This window comes from Eumetopias jubatus, unplaced genomic scaffold (genome assembly GCF_037043125.1).
Source record: "Eumetopias jubatus isolate StellerSeaLion01/CBP00866 unplaced genomic scaffold, mEumJub1_p1.0 scaffold_16, whole genome shotgun sequence".
In the NCBI taxonomy this organism is placed as follows: domain Eukaryota; kingdom Metazoa; phylum Chordata; class Mammalia; order Carnivora; family Otariidae; genus Eumetopias; species Eumetopias jubatus.
Genome location: NW_028274822.1, coordinates 53193327 through 53211626, shown reverse-complemented (window position 1 = coordinate 53211626; position 18300 = coordinate 53193327). Strand labels below are relative to the sequence as shown.

At 39.2% G+C, this 18300-nt stretch overlaps 1 protein-coding gene and 1 long non-coding RNA gene across 14 annotated transcripts in view; one reads left to right on the top strand and one right to left on the bottom strand.

The window, feature by feature from the left end:
- LOC114200311 (uncharacterized) overlaps positions 1-18300 on the bottom strand; it is a 77676-nt gene that overhangs the window by 7066 nt on the left and 52310 nt on the right. For 5 of the 13 annotated variants that reach the window (XR_015767004.1, XR_015767005.1, XR_015766998.1 and 2 more), the window contains exons 2-4: positions 11069-11228; positions 3656-4594; positions 881-1168 (exon numbers count right to left, since the gene is read on the bottom strand). This is a non-coding gene — a long non-coding RNA (uncharacterized LOC114200311). Of the gene's footprint in view, positions 1-880; positions 1169-3655; positions 5785-11068; positions 11229-18300 lie in introns of all 13 variants that reach the window. The other 8 variants (XR_015767000.1, XR_015767001.1, XR_015766999.1 and 5 more) reach the window with 8 other exon arrangements.
- The window catches only part of MYOM1 (myomesin 1), a 149231-nt gene that overhangs the window by 123136 nt on the left and 7795 nt on the right, over positions 1-18300 (top strand). Inside the window, exons 26-34 of the mRNA XM_028092355.2 lie at positions 3201-3337; positions 5907-6051; positions 6759-6818; positions 7114-7181; positions 10769-10882; positions 11588-11675; positions 12809-12847; positions 12938-13043; positions 16506-16669. Of these exons, the coding sequence (XP_027948156.1) occupies positions 3201-3337; positions 5907-6051; positions 6759-6818; positions 7114-7181; positions 10769-10882; positions 11588-11675; positions 12809-12847; positions 12938-13043; positions 16506-16669 (921 nt within the window). The remainder of the gene's footprint in view (positions 1-3200; positions 3338-5906; positions 6052-6758; positions 6819-7113; positions 7182-10768; positions 10883-11587; positions 11676-12808; positions 12848-12937; positions 13044-16505; positions 16670-18300) is intronic.

Genomic DNA, 18300 nt, shown 5'->3' with positions numbered 1-18300 from the left:
TATGCAAGCACATATACATAAATTGTGTCTATTTCGTATGTCCTCTTAGGTGTCAATACATTATATTTTATAATTGGTAGTTGTAGGGTGTTGTTGAAGCAACTGGTGGAGGAAAGAGGTACCAAAATATTAATAGCCAAATTTATAGAGCACTTGTTATATGCCAGAGTATTTATAGGGTGCTGAAAGGGAATGTATCATTTAAACTCCACAGTGACCATAAAAGGCTCGGTTCTAAGGTAATTTAATTTTAGAGGTGTATGAGGCCCAAAGAGGTTGGGTAACTAGACCAGATGTACACAGTGGATACCCGTGGTTAAGCCCAAGTGGACTGACCCTAACCAGGACATGACTGTTACTGTGTATACACCTGCTGTTTGCCACCACACCCTCTCTGGTGATTCCTGGTGGCCAGTGTTTCCTTGTGTGATGTTCCTATTACTCAGAGAGGGTAGTGAACAACACTAAGGGAGCTTGAAAATTCCAGGAGGACATGCCCTTTCTCCTCCACCACCACTCTGGGCCCCTTAAGTAACTGCAACACTCATGTATTAAATCTCCCAGAATGAGGTCTTCAGACTTTCTCAGGAAAGATTCTACTCTCCATTCTCCTCAAGAGTTACTTGTAGCAAGTAGGAGTGTCCTGTAGGGAGAAAGCTTAGCCTCTGCTCTCACAACCCTGGGGTCCGTCCTTGTTGCTTTACTTAGACACGCTCACACTGGCCAGCCACTACTGTTCTTCAGAGTGGACGGCCAGAACCGAGAGGAGCACAGAATAGAGGGAATAACCCTGGTCGCAGCTCTGCTGCCCAGATATGTTACTAGCCTTTCCTGGGGCTCAGTTTTGTCATCAGTAAAATGAGGAGAGAAAAGAACTCACCTTTCTTGAGCACTGGTCATTATTCACAGTGTCTTAGTGTCTTCTGGTACTGTATTCATTGTTCTTGGTGGTCTTATGAGGCAGATCATATCCATGTTAGCAATTGAGGAACATGAGGTTTCAAGAGGAAAGAACTGTCCAAGGTCACAGTGTGACATCAGAGCCCATCTTCTGTGCATCACAGACACTCTGCAGTAGATGACATCTGAGCCTCTGTTTGGTTCCTCACTGGAACAAGTTTATAACTGAGTTTCACAATGACTATGGAACAGCAAATGAAAGGCGTCCCTTAAAGTTTGGAAAGGATAGTTTTAGGATAAGTACAAAGAAATTTTGATGTATATTTGATACAAGTTTGGGAAGCTTACAATTTAAAATGTAGCATCTGTTGAAATTTTGAGATTAGTTATAAGAACCATTTAGAGACAGCAAAGAGTGATGATTTCTCCTGAAGGAAATAAAGGACTACTAAACTTTGAGAGACAGCCATGGTTTTCAGCAGAGTTTGCCCTGGAGCTACCTCTGATACAAAACTATTGGAGGAGCCTTTATAGAGAAGATTTTCAAGTTATAAGAAATTTAGAAAACTGTTTTTGAAGGATATCAGCCAACTTTTAAAATTTCACCCAGACTCAAATGGCTTAAGCAATACAGGTATATTATCAGAGATACATATGGTTCCTTTACTTTCTTTGTGAGGCCAGCCGTGCTATATCTTTTTTTTTTACTTCTTTTTTTTTTATTATGTTATGTTAATCACCATACATTACATCATTAGTTTTTGATGTAGTGTTCCACTATTCATTGTTTGCATATAACACCCAGTGCTCCATGCAGAACGTGCCCTCTTTAATACCCATCACCAGGCTAACCCATCCTCCCACCCCCCTCCCCTCTAGAACCCTCAGTTTGTTTTTGAGAGTCCATTGTCTCTCATGGTTCGTCTCCCCCTCCGATTTCCCCCCTTCATTCTTCCCCTCCTGCTATCATCTTCTTCATTTTTTTTTAACATATAATGTATTATTTGCTTCAGAGGTACAGATCTGTGATTCAACAGTCTTGCACACTTCACAGCGCTCACCATAGCACATACCCTCCCCAGTGTCTATCACCCAGGCACCCCATCCCTCCCACCCCCCACCACTCCAGCAACCCTCAGTTTGTTTCCTGAGATTAAGAATTCCTCATATCAGTGAAGTCATATGATACATGTCTTTCTCTGATTTACATTCTTAGACAAGGAAACATTTTTCAGAGGTAAATATGTGAGTCACTAATAAGAATTAGTGACTTATATCTTAATATCTTAATATGAATTAGTGACTTATATCTTAATATCTTAATATGCCTTCTTATTTGTGACTCACATATTTGCCTTTGAAAAATGTTTCCTTGTCTAAGAATGTAAATGAATTGGCAAACCAGTGGGATGGATAGAGTTTAAATGATAAGCTAGTTCATCTTGTATATATCAACATTAATTCTGTTTTAAAATTCATTTTTATTTATTTTTTATTTTTTTTAAAGATTTTATTTATTTGAGAGAGAGAGAGTGAGAGAGAGAGAGCCCAAGAGGGGGTAGGGTCAGAGGGAGAAGCAGACTCCCTGCTGAGCAGGGAGCCCGATGTGGGACTCGATCCTGGGACTCCAGGATCATGACCTGAGCCGAAGGCAGTCGCTCAACCAACTGAGCCACCCAGGTGCCCTAAAATTCATTTTTAAAAACATTTGAAAGAACCTCCAAAGTGAGTTTAATTGTTGAGAAAAATAAAATTTAACTCCTTTCCTAGTGTTTTGAAGTAATTAAGATTATAGAATTTTGGAGCTGGAAAATCTCTTAACCATTTAGGACATTCAGTACAATCCCATTCATTTATAAATGAGTCAACTGAGGCCCAAATATGTGAAGTGACCTGCCTAATATCACACAGTTGCTGATGTTGGACTAGGCTCCAGTTCTCCTGGGGCCAGCCCAAGACTATTTCATCACACTTTGTTATTGTCCCTAAAGCCACAGTAGAGAGTCACACAGGTTAGGTGAAGGAACCCTGGAGGTAAGTTTATCTTCCTCATTTTTACAGTTGAGATATCTATGACTCAGGGAAGGTGAATGACTTGCCCAAAGTGGCAGCAGGATTAGAACCCAGGTCTTCCATCTCTTAGTATCATTCTTTCCCTACAACGTTCTTACTGCCTCCAGGCTTTGCAAGAAGCAAGGTGCTATATTGTCATTTCCATTGAGTGTTTTTTTCACTGAAAAATTGGTATTAATACAATTGGTTGCCAATGAAATTACTATTTTTGTTTTTATTTTGCATAGCTGTCCCAATTAAGTCAGAGTTGGCAGTTGAAATTTTGGAGAAAGGCCAGGTCCGGTTTTGGATGCAGGCTGAGAAGCTGTCTGGCAACACCAAAGTCGCCTACATATTTAATGACAAGGAGATTTTTGAAGGACCGGTATGTTTTACACTTTTTAGATTCTAAACATATCACTGTACAATGTGCTGAGGGAGCCCTATTAAAATGCAGCTAAGTTGTTATGAAAACCACTGGATGTGGAGTGGGAGAGTAAAAAAAAAAAAAAAATAGAGGAAAATATAGATTGATTATATCATATTATCCAAACTGGGACACTGTTGAGAATGAAAGAGGGTTCTAGTAATAATTTTTCCAGGACAAGAATCAAACCAAAACTATCCGGGGCAAATCAAGATGTATGGTTACCCGGGAAAACAGAGCTGCTCTCCTGAGAAGAAGAGGTGTCAGTGTGCTTACCTGAACTTACATACTCACATCAGAAACCTCAGCAGGAACTTGGTTCTTCACAGGGAGGAAATGGCCTCCATTGTTCCAATGGCTCAGAAAAAAATGCAGCAAAAATATCTTTCCTTACTTTTCTGGTGAAAAATGCAATACATTTTTATTATATAAAAATTGTAAAGACTCAAAAGGGACAAATCACAAATTCTCACAACTTTTTAATATACACATTGGTTTATACTTTTTTTATCTTTTTCTACACTTCTGTGTGTGTGTGTGTGTGTGTGTCTATGGATGTCTTATTTAATTTACGTAGGTGTTTGTATGTATCTCTCTTTTCTTTGCTTTTAACATAAACATAGTTTCCATGGATAGAGTTACAACATCTGCACTGTATTTGTCCTCCCAGAATCAAGCCAGTACCCAGTGGTACTGAAGAACTTGGGTTTAGGAGCTCTGGCTTTTACCGGGCAATCACAGGTATAAATGAGAGTCTCAAAAGATGGGAAAGAGGTGTGATTTGTGGCCATTATTAACAACCTGTTCTCCTTTCATCAAGATATGTTTTTAGGGGCGCCTGGGTGACTCAGTCGTTAAGCGTCTGCCTTCGGCTCCGGTCCTGATCCCAGGGTCCTGGGATTGAGCCCCACATTGGGCTCCCTGCCTGCTTCTCCCTCTCCCATTCCTCCTGCTTGTGTTCCTGCTCTCACTATCTCTCTCTCTGTCAAATAAATGAATAAAATCTTTAAAAAAAAAGATATGTTTTTAAAACATTTCAGGATTCATTAGTGAGTGGGAGAATGAATAACATAAATAGCAAAAAAAAAAAAAGTAATATATTTCTTTTCAGCTCATTTAGCAACTGTGTATAGAACCTGAATAAGTCACACAGGGTCCACAGTGGCCCATCTTCTCCTTTTTCAAGACATTCTCCTTGATCGCCATGCTCATCACCTGGGCAGTAGAGGGGAAGGAAAAGCATTGTTGGCATCACTGTCTGCTGCCACAGCCATTTAGGGACCACTCGTGCACACACATGCATAGACGCACTCCCCTTCATGTGTTCACACATGGTTTCATGCTGTTGTACACATGCACACATACCCATACATACTCTGAACTTGAAGAACTGTTCATTGTCATTGCAGTTAGTTCTTACACTATTTTGTTGGGTGGAAATTAGTGTCTTAGGCTAAGTTCCCTAGAAGGACAGTCTGAAATAGAATTTCTCTTTCAATGTATTTATGGGGGAGTACTTCCAGGAGTGGGGATTAGGGAAACAAGCTAAGGTAGAGGAAAGCAAAGCAAAAACGTGGTCTCGGTTTGAGACTGGCTTCCTGCAGGGGACACTCTGAGGCATGAACTGCAGCACACAGTTGATCCCAGACCTGAGCCTTCATTCTGCGACATTTTATAGGAAAACTTCCTTAATTCAAATCTACTATAGAACCTACGCTTGTATGCCCAAGGGCTAAGATTTATCTTTACACTGAAAAAAAAGTTGCCTAAGCCATATGATAAAATAAGCACAGAAGAGTAGGACAAGTTTAGTTTATTAGGAACAAATGAACTTCAAATGCTTTGGAAGCATTTTTACTCACATATTAATTCTGCAGATATTTACTAATTGCCTGCTATAGGCCATGCATGCACAAGATGTGAGGGATATAGCAATGGATGAGACAAAAACACGTCCGTCCCTCACGCTGCCTATTATGCGGCATTATTCTGCTAATTAAAACAAATGTAATCTGGAAGGTAAAATGGGAATCTAAAAACACCTTTTTTTTTTCAAGGATCTTATTTATTTATTTGACAGAAAGAGACACAGCGAGAGAGGGACACAAGCAGGGGGATTGGGAGCAGGAGAAGCAGACTCCCCGCCAAGCAGGGAGCCCGATGCAGGGCTTGATCCCAGGACCCCGGGATCATGACCTGAGCCAAAGGCAGACACTTAATGACTGAGCCACCCAGATGCCCCTAAAAACACCTTTTTGACAACACTTGTGACTTAGGATAACAAAACTTTTATTTGTATTTAAAAAAATTAAATTTCAGACTTTATAGTAATCAGTTCTGGTCAAGGTCATATATGCCAGGTCATATTCTTCTTTTTCCTGGAGAACAAGATTTTGAAAGCTCATCTAAAAAAAAAAGTAACAAGAAATTTTGTTAAAATTATGATTCTTTGGAGTTTGTGTTTATTCCATCAGGCATTGGCATCCTATCTTCCTCACTGATTTCTGTTTTCCTTTTCACATTGAAGAAATATAAGATGCATATTGACCGAAACACTGGCGTAATTGAAATGTTCATGGAAAAGCTACAGGACGAGGATGAGGGAACATACACTTTCCAGCTTCAAGATGGGAAAGCAACTGGCCATTCTACTCTTGTTCTCATTGGAGATGGTGAGAAGTCTGTGGCACATTAACTGAAAGACTTCACTGCTCCCTTCAGTGCAAATACCCTGTGGCACGAAAGTGGTCCCATTGAAGGCAGCAGGAATTGTTTCTTGTATTTTAAACATTGGAATCCAATTTCAGTTAATACTTTCCATAGTATTTCACCAGATTTATCCTTAGCCCACAGGAAAGACTGCAGTTAAATGATCTCCTATCTAAACAAGTATTTATTACTAAAATTCTCCAGTGAAGGAGATTGTAATACAACTAAGACTCTACCTATATCTCAGAAACAATGATACTACCTTATACTGTGTACTTACTTTAAACTACTTAAACTAAGAAGAAAAATATACAAAAGTGGTGCATGCCAGATCAATTAATCATGCTTTATAACTGGATTATATGTCAGCTGCCATAAGCCACTGTAAAACCACCAAGATATAAAATATGACATTTAACAAACGTGGCATTTGGAAAGGCTGGCCAGATCTCTACATTTGCGACATCCAATCCTACTTCACTATTTCCTAGCTTCATGGCCTTGAACAATTTACTTAACCTTCCTAGCTTATTTCTTCATCATAAAAACTTAAATAGGTTATTGTGATGTATGAATATGTTATAATAATGAATATAAATCTGCACAGTGGCTGGCATATACAGTTATACTACTCAGCTCAATTTCATCCTTCCTTATTTTTCTATTTTAGTTTATAAAAAGCTCCAGAAAGAAGCCGAATTCCAGCGGCAAGAATGGATCAGGAAACAAGGTAAAAATTGGCAGTGAGTAAAGAGAAAAACTTTAATTTCTTGAAAAAAAAATTCCAAGATTAATTCCATAAGAAATTTAAATGTATATTATTGCTTAGGCTAATAATGCCCTGGTAAATAAAAAATAATTGAAAATATTTATTATTAAATATGTATCCATTTAAAATATTTGAAAACTAATCTTGAATTTTAAAATATCACTTCATATATATATCACTTTAGAATTTAAGAATGAGCTTTGATTTTGCATTTGTGATTAACAGAGTGATTACTGATGTCATTAAAATTTTATAGGTCCTCATTTTGCTGAGTATTTGAGCTGGGAAGTGACCGGTGAATGTAATGTACTATTGAAATGCAAGGTAAGGGGGCACCTGAGGGCTGTTTGTTGAATATCCAACTCGGTTTTGGCTCAGGTCATGATCTCATGGGTCAAGGGATTGAGCCCCACGTCCAGCCCAGTGTCGGGCTCTCCACTCAGTGGGGAGTTTGCTTGAGATTCTTTCCCTCTGCCCCTTCCTCTGCGTGGATGCATGCTCTCTCTCTCTCCCTTTCTCTCTAAAATAAATAAGCAAATCTTAAAAAAAAAGAAGAAGAAGAAGAAGAAATGCAAGGTAAGAAGTAAATTTTAAATATTTGCTATAAGGGAAATAAAAATAAAGTAGAATGTGAGAAAAGAAAGATCAATTTTTCATCTCCATTTGAACCAAAATGCCAAGTGACACATTCTTGCTATTGAATGTTACTATAATCATTGGGTGGTAAGAAACATAAAATAAAATAAAACATAAAATAAGATAAAATAAAACAACATAAAAATATGGGAAGACAAGATTATTACTCCTATTCATTACACCCTAGTTGATAAGGACTGGCTCTTCTCTTTTTTTAAATTAAGACTTTATGTTTTTAGGAGCCGTTTTAGGTTCATAGCAATATTGAAGGAAGGTACAGAGATTTCCCATGTAACCCCTGTCCCCATACTTGTACAGCCAGCATCTTCATCAACATCCCCCACCAGAGTCTCACATTTGTTCCAATTGATGATCCTACACTGACATATCATAGTTGCCCAAAGTCCACAGTTTACATTAGGGTTCACTTTTGGCATTATATATTCTATGGGTTTAGACAAATATATAATGACATTTATCCACCATTATAGTATCATACAGAGTTTTTTCACTGCCCCAAAAAGCCTCTGTGCTCTGCCTATTCATTCTTCTTCTCCCTCCTCCCCATTTTTTTTTTTTTAATTAATCTCAGAAGAATCTCACAATGTCTTTGTTTCAGGCCAAATCTTCATTCTAACTAGTAGATCTCTTCCACAATCATTCCAGATACTCTGTCTTTCTGTGGAAGTGTAGCAATTTCCTATCTAACTTGTGTGACTAAGGCAACAATCCCTTTGAGAATTGGCTAGCTCAGCTGCGGGTTCTGAAACCAGTGTGTTGCCACGAAGGGAGAGGCTTGGTAAAGAGTTTGAGGCTCACAACCAGTTGTCTCATTAGGCCTTGGGAAAAACTTAGAAATGAAAGTCCATATCACATTCTAAATCATTTTGTACCTTAGCTTACGGTGTGTTCAGCTGAGTGAGTCATCAAAATGTTTTGGTTGGGGAACTGCTGGATGAGGCTGGAGTGTGAAGGTCATGACAGCAGACAGTGACTCCAAAGTAGAAGCATGGATTTGGCATTTGGCATTATAAAAGCCAGAACCCAAGTGCCCCAGTCTCTTCTAGGTCTGATGACATTTAAAGAAAGAGCAGTCTACCAGAAATGTGTCCGAGAGATAAATTCTAGGCTTTAGCCTCTCAGTAAATGGCAAAACTTCCTGAAAAACAATTTCTCAGCAGCTAAAACCCCCTCTCTCCTCCTGGCTGTCCACTGCCATGTTGCCTCTGACTCACTTTCTCCTCCACCCTGCCCACCGCATAAACCACGGTTTCCCCAAGGCCCACATGTCTACCCTCCTTCTTTCTGTACTACTTATTGCACTAGCCTTCTGGGAGGTGAGCCCTAATGTCCTGTTCTGATGTCAGCCCCTAGCCCAGATTCTGAATCTAGAAATAGATTCTGAATATTCATACTTTATGTATTTATGTTGTTCCAGTGCCTGGAGTGACCTTCTTCTTTCAGCTTCTCTGACAAAATCCTTTCTCTAGGTCCAGCTTAGTCATCTTTTCTGTAAGGCCTTTCCCTTCTCTGTCCAGGTAGAATGAACCTTCCTCTGTCTTCCCATAGCTCTTTGTTTCATGACTATAGCAATTTAGATACATTTGGTGATTTATAGATTCACTATAGGTAATGGAGTATGTGTAGCTAAACATTCAGATTCATGAAACTGTCATGGGCCCCAATTGGAACTAGTCAACAGAATATAGGACAAGAACCCCATCTTGCCTGCAAGCAGCGCTGGGCACTCCTCTCCTGCAGGAGTCCACTTCACCACCCCCTGATGACAGCTAAGGTGCTAAGGGACAAGCCCAATTTGGTCAGTGCAGGAAATGCAATGGTTTTAAAAATACTTCATGACCTAAGGATCCAATACCTCTTGTAACAACTCCCTAGGCAGAGCTTTCAGGGGTCCCCATAAGGGGCATGCCCAAATTACAAGCGTCAGCATACTTAGGGAAACCTAAAGCTATGGAGTCCATTTCTAGTCCCTCCTAGTCCAGATGCATTTTCCCAGTCAGGGGTCATTTTTATCAGAAGCAGTGTCACCTAGTAACAGAGTTAATTTCTATAATTTAGGGACCAGTTGACAGGATCATAAAGAATGTTCGTTTGTGCTGGTTTCATTGTAGAGTTACCAGTGTTTGTTCTTATGTTAATTTATTAACTGAAAGTTTTTAACATTTTAAAGCTTGCATATCCTTGTTTTAATTACATTAAACGTTTTTTTCATCTGTTTGTTTTGTGGTTATATTTCCTCTTTGGAGAATTGTGTGTTCATTTCTTCAGTAATCAGTGGGGTGTTAGGGATTGTTTTCTTGATTTGTATGAAGTCTTTACTTTTTTATACAATTTTAATTATACAAGAAATATGAATATACTCTTCTTTGTAGAAAATTCAAATATTGTAGCTCAAGATCCCTTTAACTGTATGAGTTTGTTAGCCTATTTGAAATTTGTATGGGAATGGGATTTAAATGTTTCCTCAAAATTGCTAAGCAATTAATTTATTAAACCATACTTGATGGATATTAACCTAACTTACTGTGGTAATCATTTCATAATATATACATATGTCAAATCAATGTTATATAGCTTAAACTTATATATGTCCATTATATCTCAATAAACCTGAAAACACTTTAATTAAAAAATGTTTTTAAAAACATACTTACCTTCCACATTTATTTGCAAAGCTTCATTCGTATTTTTAAAAATATTTAGAGGGGCGCCTGGCTAGACCAGTCAGTAGAGCCTGTGACTCTTGATCTCAGACTCATGAGTTTGAGGTCCGCGTATAGAGATTATAAGTAAATAAACTTTTAAAAAATAAAACATTTAGATATATATTTACTCATTTAGATATATACTTATTCATTCTGTTCTTTTGATAAAGCCTTATTTTTGTGACACAGGCTATATTTTAATGTAATGGGATATGTCTGCCTATGGTTTTCAGATATTTATTATTATTTATTTTATTTAAGTCTGCACGCTAGCATGTGTGTATCTATTCTTTTCTGTCCACCAGACAGTTTTAAAATCAGTTTTTACTGCTGGACATAAAAATGCTATTGATTTAGGTTTATTCATTTGTATTTATTTTATTTTAAATTCTTTATCGATTAAAATAGCTTTCAATTTATCCCTTTAGAAATGTATGTCTTTTAAGTTCAGTGCTTTTTGTTCTATCCAATGCTATGTTAAGAACTATTAAGTTTTGTAAGAGTAGCAGTCCCTTATTTTAAGAAGTATAATTATGGTTTTTCTTCTAGGTGGCAAATATTAAGAAGGAGACTCATATTGTGTGGTACAAAGACGAGAGAGAGATATCAGTGGATGAAAAGCATGACTTTAAGGATGGTATATGTACCCTGCTTATAACAGAGGTAGGTGACTATAAATGTGAGATGTAATATATTAGTTCTGTACCCTACATTCTTCTAAAAAAGAGACTAGATTCTGTATTCCTTTGCCCTGGGCATTTTTAACACCTTACTTCTAGCTGCTCCAAAGATCCCTGCCCTGACATCACCCAAAAAAACAAGCCATAGGAAAACAAAAACTTCTCTCACCTTGTGATCATGCACGGATTTGTCAGATATCCAACCAGTATTGGCTAGACACCACCAACTCTGGCCTCTCTGAACTGCCTCTTTTCATACATGGGTGAGTGGCAGGGCAATTAAGTGGGCCCTTCTTGGTTTGCTCTTAAGCCTCATGATAACTTGTTCCCTAAAAGTACAGAGACAATCAGACATAGTATTCAGTTAAGTACAGGTTTTTATCTACTTTTTGTCTAAAAGAACATATCTGTCAAATATATTGGATCATTAGTTTTTAATGTGAAGGCAGAGTAAAGAATAGGACTTTAAGTCTCAAATCAATAGCCTTAAAAGTGAAAAATCAGGACCGCTAGCAGGTCAAATGATGATGGACAGGTTCATCTGTGAACTCCTCATCACTCACTGGGCCAGATGTTCATTCAATGTGTGGTTTGACAGCAGTTCTATAAACCACAGGACCTTAAAAATGCAAACACCATTCTCTGAAGCTGCTATAAGCTGCAATGTGGTGTTTCCATTCCCTCTTAGTTTTCCAAGAAAGATGCTGGGATTTATGAAGTTATCCTGAAAGACGACAGAGGAAAAGATAAGAGCAGACTGAAGCTTGTGGATGAAGGTCAGTCCTCCAACTGCTGGGTTTGATTTTGTGTGTTCTGTGTCACAGGTTACCAGACTGATTAGTGAGGCTAAGTAACAACTGAAGTCATGCTGAGTTTTTGTCCACAAATTTTAATTGAAATTCCAGCAGAGTGAACTACTCTTTTATTTAAAAATACTTCACTTTTAGTCTTCCTGTAAATCAAATATGTACTTTTGATCTTCAGAGAATTTATAGTCCATAGTCCACAAGGGTTCTGTTTTCAATATAAATCATCATTTTTGTTTCAACCCTATAAAAAGTGTTCCAGGATCAAAAACTACTGTGAGGGGCATCTGGCTGGCTCAGTGGGAGGAGCATGCGACTCTTGATCTCAGGGTTGTGAGTTCAAGTTCCATGTTGGGTGTAGAGATTACTTAAAAAAAAAAAGTTCATAAAAAAAAAACAAAACTACCATGAAAAGTGTGTCACCAAATAGTCCACTCTTAACAGGTGGCAAGAAAGATTTATATATGAAACGTGAAGCCTCTCAGTTATTAGCAGAGCAAGAAAGCAATTTCTATTTTTCAGAGACTTCTAAGCATGATAACAAAGACCTACGTGTGACCACCAGACTGCCAAGTGTGTTCTTGAACAAGATCTTTAACAATATTACTAACAGTGTAGGTCTGACTTTGATTTCACCTTCCTATTCCTGGTGGAAGCAAAACTAAATGTGCTTATTGGCAAGAAGTATTATCAGGCTGAGAAGTATCAGGGAACCTGGATGGTTAATTCGTTATGAGTTGATGATGCAGATGAGAAAATTCCATATATGTAAACTAAGACTTCTTGGGACTTAAGAAAGCCAGGAACCTTCCTGGAAATCTCACTGTGGCTTCCTCTAGAATGTAAATATGGTGATAGTTATAAAGAGTTAGAGGGAAAAAAATATATCAAAATAAGAGCAAGAATCTTTTAAAAGTTGATACAAATTGAGGTATTACTTCCTCAAAGAGCACTTATTGTCAGTTGTTCAGCAAATTCACCTGTGGCCAATACCCTTCACCAGGCAGGATAATGTTGAGAGCACATGCTCCTCATAGTTTGAGATCTGACCTTACGTTGAGCATTTTTATGCTAAAGCTCTGTCTATGAATCTCTGTCCACAGCCTTTAAAGAACTGATGACTGAAGTATGTAAAACAATAGGTAAGTTAGAGTGGTCTCCCCACGACAGTGCTTCACTATTCTCCTGGATAGACTTATAGCTGTATGAACTATGCTGTTTTCCTCTTTCAGCTTTGTCTGCTACAGACTTGAAAATCCAGAGCACAGCCGAGGGCATCCGGCTGTACTCTTTTGTTACTTATTACCTGGATGATCTGAAAGTTAACTGGTCCCACAAGTAAGTAAATGGGAACTTAACTGCCATGTAGAAATTCTTTCTCCCGTGTGTGTGTGTGTGTGTGTGTGTGTGTGTGTGTTGGGGAGGCAAAAAGGGGGCAACAACAATCCTCTATTCTTCCTCTTAGGTAAGGAGCCTTCTTACTTCCCAGGTCTGACACTGACAAGTGTAGACAGAAGCATCCCCCCCATTCCCTTAGCCTGAACTTGAGTTCGTGGTGAGGCCAGTGATGGCTAAGATCATCTGTCTTTGTGATCTGGGAACTGTCATCATCTGTACACATCTCTATAATGGAATTTCCACTTCAGAAGGTTGAGCTTGGGCTCCCTCTGCTTTGCCAGGCACCCAAAACCAGATTCTTATCCCCTCTTTCTATACACAGCTCACCCCTGTTATGGTCTGGAACAAAACTGAAGCAGTATGCACCAAGAGCCACCACATTTCCTGTTATATGAATTAATAGCCATTCACCAAAGAAACCCAATCCAGTGGAGTGCCTGAGTTTGTTACTGTTATCATTAATAGCAGTTGGCATAGTTGGGCATTAACATGTCTCTTGTCCACCCTTGGAAGGCTTTGGGGATTCAAGATTACTTTGGGAATGTGTATTTGAGCTAGACTGAGCCTGTAGATCTGTTCTAATCCCAGGTTCCTTTGTGGAGTTACAGGTGAACTCAAGTTCACCTCTGGGATTCTAAGAGCTAAAGTAGGTTTCTAAGTCCAACCAGTTTACCCATTATACTTTTGGCAGTGTCCTTAACCTTTGCCCTTCCTTGAAATGTCCTGAGCTGAGAGAGAACAGCAGCCTAGGCATAGAAATCTGATGGGACACAGCCACCTTCCACCCACTCTTTGGATGCAGAGGATGCTCATTCCAGAAGTCCTTTATTGAGCCCCATTGAGCAGTAGGTCAGTGACAGCCCTGGGAGGAGGCACACAACAGTGTTTATTTGCATCTTCCCTACTGTGGGTGTCTATCAGATGCTGCCAGCGGCCCCAAGCCCTTCCCATGTATGAATTCATTTAATATTCACAACTCTAAGAGGCAGGTAATTCTCACTTTAGTGACTAGGAAGCTCAGGCTCAGGGAGGTGACTTGCTCAAGTGCGCACAGCTCACTGGCGGGTGGAGGACTGAGCCCAGGCCTGGCTCCAGAGCTCCCCTCACCATGGCGCTATTCTGTGTTCCAGTTGCTTTAACAGTCTAGATTGAACATTTAACCAGAACTGGGTCGTCCCACAAAACAGACATTTGTGTTTTCTTTAAAATGTCTTTACTGTGATATAAAACAGTGTTTTTATTCTTATTCTTATCCATTTCCTGGGTTCTTAAAAAAAAAAAACGGATGGGGGAGGGGGAGAACAAGTGAAATTCCAATTTGAATGCTTGGGGTTTCAGTCCTTTGTTCTATTTCTTTCAGAGCACATTTTAGGAAAGTAATTATGAGTTAAAATAGATCAAATTCTAGGAAATTCCTCTGTGGCATCTAGGACATTCTAATATATGAGTCTGAAGAATAAGAGAAGATGAATTAACTGAATAATCAATCAAAAAACTTTGTATCATCTTATATCATATCACTTTATATCATCTTTAAAAAGAATTTAAAAAAATTACTTGCTCAAAAAAATTAGAACATTCAGTTTTAAGGAAGTTGCTATTAGACTAGTAAGGCATAAACCTCTTACACTATCTGGTCTAGTCAGCTGAATGACTGTTTTGTGTACCCGTGTGGCTAGGAAAGATTCAGGAATCAATGACTGATTGTCTTCACTGTCTTTACGTAAGTATGTGGCATAACAGGAGAAAACTTGAAATGGGTTTTAGCCTTGACTTTGCTCCTATCTTCCCTTGAATCTTAGGCAAGTTATTTAATATTTTGAAATCTTAGGTTTCTCTCATATGAAATAAGAGCAATAATGCCTATTCTATCTCATAATACTGATGGAGCCAATGAGAGAATGAAATTTATGGCACTTTGAAAACCATGAAGGGCTTTACAAATCTAAGGTACTATTATGCATGTTAGTTAGAGATTAGAGAATTCAAACAGATTTATTATAGCAAAACCGAGGACGGTCTACCTTTCTAACTCTTTAAGACATATAAACTGCTCAGACTCAAGTCTGTGGGTACAGATGGGTTCCTTTACCCTACATCTTATGGAAGGTTTTTTTTTTTCATTTTTTAAAAGATTTTATTTATTTATTTGAGAGAGAAGGAGAGAGCACGAGTGGGGGGAGGGGCAGAGGGAGAAGCAGGTTCCCTACTGAGCAGGGAGCCCACCCCGGGGCTTGATCCCAGGACCCTGAGATCATGACCTGAAGCAAAGGCAAATGCTTAACCGACTGAGCCACCCACATGCCCCTCTTATGGCAGTTCGTGAATATCTTTTAAAGAATGTATTGTATAAGAAAAATGGTGAATGTTTATTTGAAAGCTGAAACATTTTTATTGGAGATTTTTGTTTTTCTGTTTTTAGTTCATTTTGTTTATTATAACTACAAATGTAATACATGCTTGTTTTAGAAAATATACTTATATCTTAGAAAGAGCTTGTAATATAATATCATCCATAGTTCTCCTAGCCATAGTGTAAACTTTTTGGTGTACTTCCAGTCTTTTCTCTATGCATAATTGTTACTATAATTAAGTAGTTTTGCATACTGCTTTTTTTCCTATTTCCTCACATGTTTACAAACTCTTCATAAAGTTTCTTTCAGCATCATTGACAGTACACCTACATCTACCTTTCTCTTACTTCATTAATAACAGTAACATTTCTAAACCATCAGATCACAAGGCCAAGGGTTCTATTTGCTTTTATTCTCTTGTGAAGAATGCAATGTATGTGTCTGCTCATGACCTACTATAGAATTTGGAGAAACTCATGTCCAGGGACAGAGAGGTGCCTCATTGATTTTGGCAGAGACTCTGCTTTTCATTTATTCTTGGCCTTACTACCAAGTACGTATTTACATATGTTTTAAATAGCTTTGTAACCACGTCTGTCAATAGATGTCAGCCACAGATGAACCTCCTTAAGTCTGTTTTTAATTAGTTTGTAAAATCTGACTTATAGCCAGAGACCATCTGCAAGAAATATGCAGTAATAGAATATATAGTTTGGCCTTTTCCCTTTAAAGATTCTCTTAGTCCCACAAATAAACCCAAGCAAAAACAAAGATAATTAATACCACTGAGAAGTATCGGTGTTGCAATCAGCTAGGGCCCCAGACTGCTGCTGGGAGTTAAATGTACAGACTGTCCACCCCAACCCTGGGCCTTGGAATCCAGGTTCTGTGATTCAGGGCCCATACTTTTTCTGAAGCTGAACATGCATGGTTCTCATGTTGTTTGAAACCCTGTAAAACTCTATGGTGAGACCTTCAAAGAGAGACAAAGTAAAAATCAGCTCTGGATGAAAGCAAAGGATAACAATGTTTTCTTTGCTATGAACAGCGGGACTCCTATTAAGTACTCAGACAGAGTTAAGAGTGGGGTCACCGGGGAACAGATCTGGCTGCAAATCAGTGAGCCCACTCCAAATGACAAAGGGAAATATGTGATGGAGCTCTTTGATGGCAAAACTGGACACCTGAAGACAGTGGATCTTTCTGGACAAGGTAAATGAATATTTTACAGACTAGAACTTTCCTGTGGAGGAGTGTGGTCTTTTAAAAAAAAGAATGAAGGGTGATAAGAGGCCATTACATCTGACTATTGGAAGATGATTGGAGATTTTAAGAAAGCAGTTTAAATTCAGCATGGTGGTAGAAGCAAGAATTCAATGGATCTTGGAGAATCAGTGAAAAATATAGAGACAATAAACACGGAGAGCAAGGACTCCCTTTTCAAGATGCTCACAAAGGAGGGCAGGTTGATTTACAGTCACCTGAGCAAAAACAAGCACTGAGAAAGAATTGTTATGGTGATTGGAATTTGAGCATGTTTCATAGAGTTTAAGAATTCATTTGAGCTGGAAGATGTGAGTGATGAGGAATAACCAATGTATCCATGTTCTGAAGGATGGAAGGTTTGAGATCCAGGGCAGGGGTGAAAGTGTTGACTTTGGAAAGGAGCAGGGATCCCTTTTCTCCAGAAATCAGAGAGGGGCGGTGGGTAAATATGAATAAACAAAGATTAACACTGAGGAGAAGAGAAGAGAGTTGGAGAAGTTGGGTCCTTATGGCGTCAGATGTCTTGATCATCTGCTGAGAGAATGCGGGCATCTGGAGAGAAGAGGGAACAGGAGCAGGAACTATGGAGAGACATGAGCAGATAAAAAGGTAACATGCAACTAGCAGCCACAAATTAAACAGTTTAGAGAGGTGGACAAGGAGAGGGAGCGTGTGTTCTGCAACTGTGGCTCTTGATCTGTCAGCCCCAAGATCTTGGAAACCACAGGGTCAGGATGTTGTACCCCGAGGCTTTTAATGTGTAGCTTATTTATTACTGTCCTTGCCTCCAGCTCCTGTCTCTATCATTCCCCCTCAAGGACTTGGGACTCAGCCTCAGGGCGGTCCTTCCACTGCTCCTGTCTAGATTCTGCCTAACATTCCTCAGGGAGACCGTGGACTGACTTTTTCTTCCACTTCTTCATACACTAAAATGCGATCTGAATATTCCAGAACTCTTAGTCTTTTTAATCCCCAGAGAGTAGACTCACAATTAAGAGCACAGCCTTTCAGCAGTCCTGCCTTGAATTGTTTTGAGCTGAGCCCTCAGACCCTTCCCCCCCACACACACCTCCCCCCCACCCCGCTCCGCCCCCCCCCATCTCCCACCCAGGAGGACTAGAAAGATGGGAGTGGCTGCCTTCAGGCCCTGCTGTGCCTGAGGCACACACTGCAGTAACAGGGGATTTCTTCTGCAGTGTAATCTGACATTTTGAAACACAACCGAAACGGGGAAACAGGAAGGGGGTGGATAAATTTAAAACTTAAAAAAAAATTTCTTTTACTCTCTGGCCCACCCAAGCAGATTGGTTCAGCAGGGCCCAGCTCTTTCTTAGTGTCGTGTGGGCAAAAGGAAGAGAACTGAATGCTTAGCCTGGCTTAGCCTAACTTGTCTACCTCCAGAGACTTGAAGCCTGACTTTTTATGCTTATTTTTCCCCTCCGTAAAAGGAGGGGGACAGTGAATACTTTCTAGACGTAAAATATGATGATTCCCAGACCACATAGGAGCTTAAAGAGGAGGTGAGAGAGATTTCAAAATAAAGCTGCCTTTTCGCCTGAATTGTTCAAAGTGGCTTG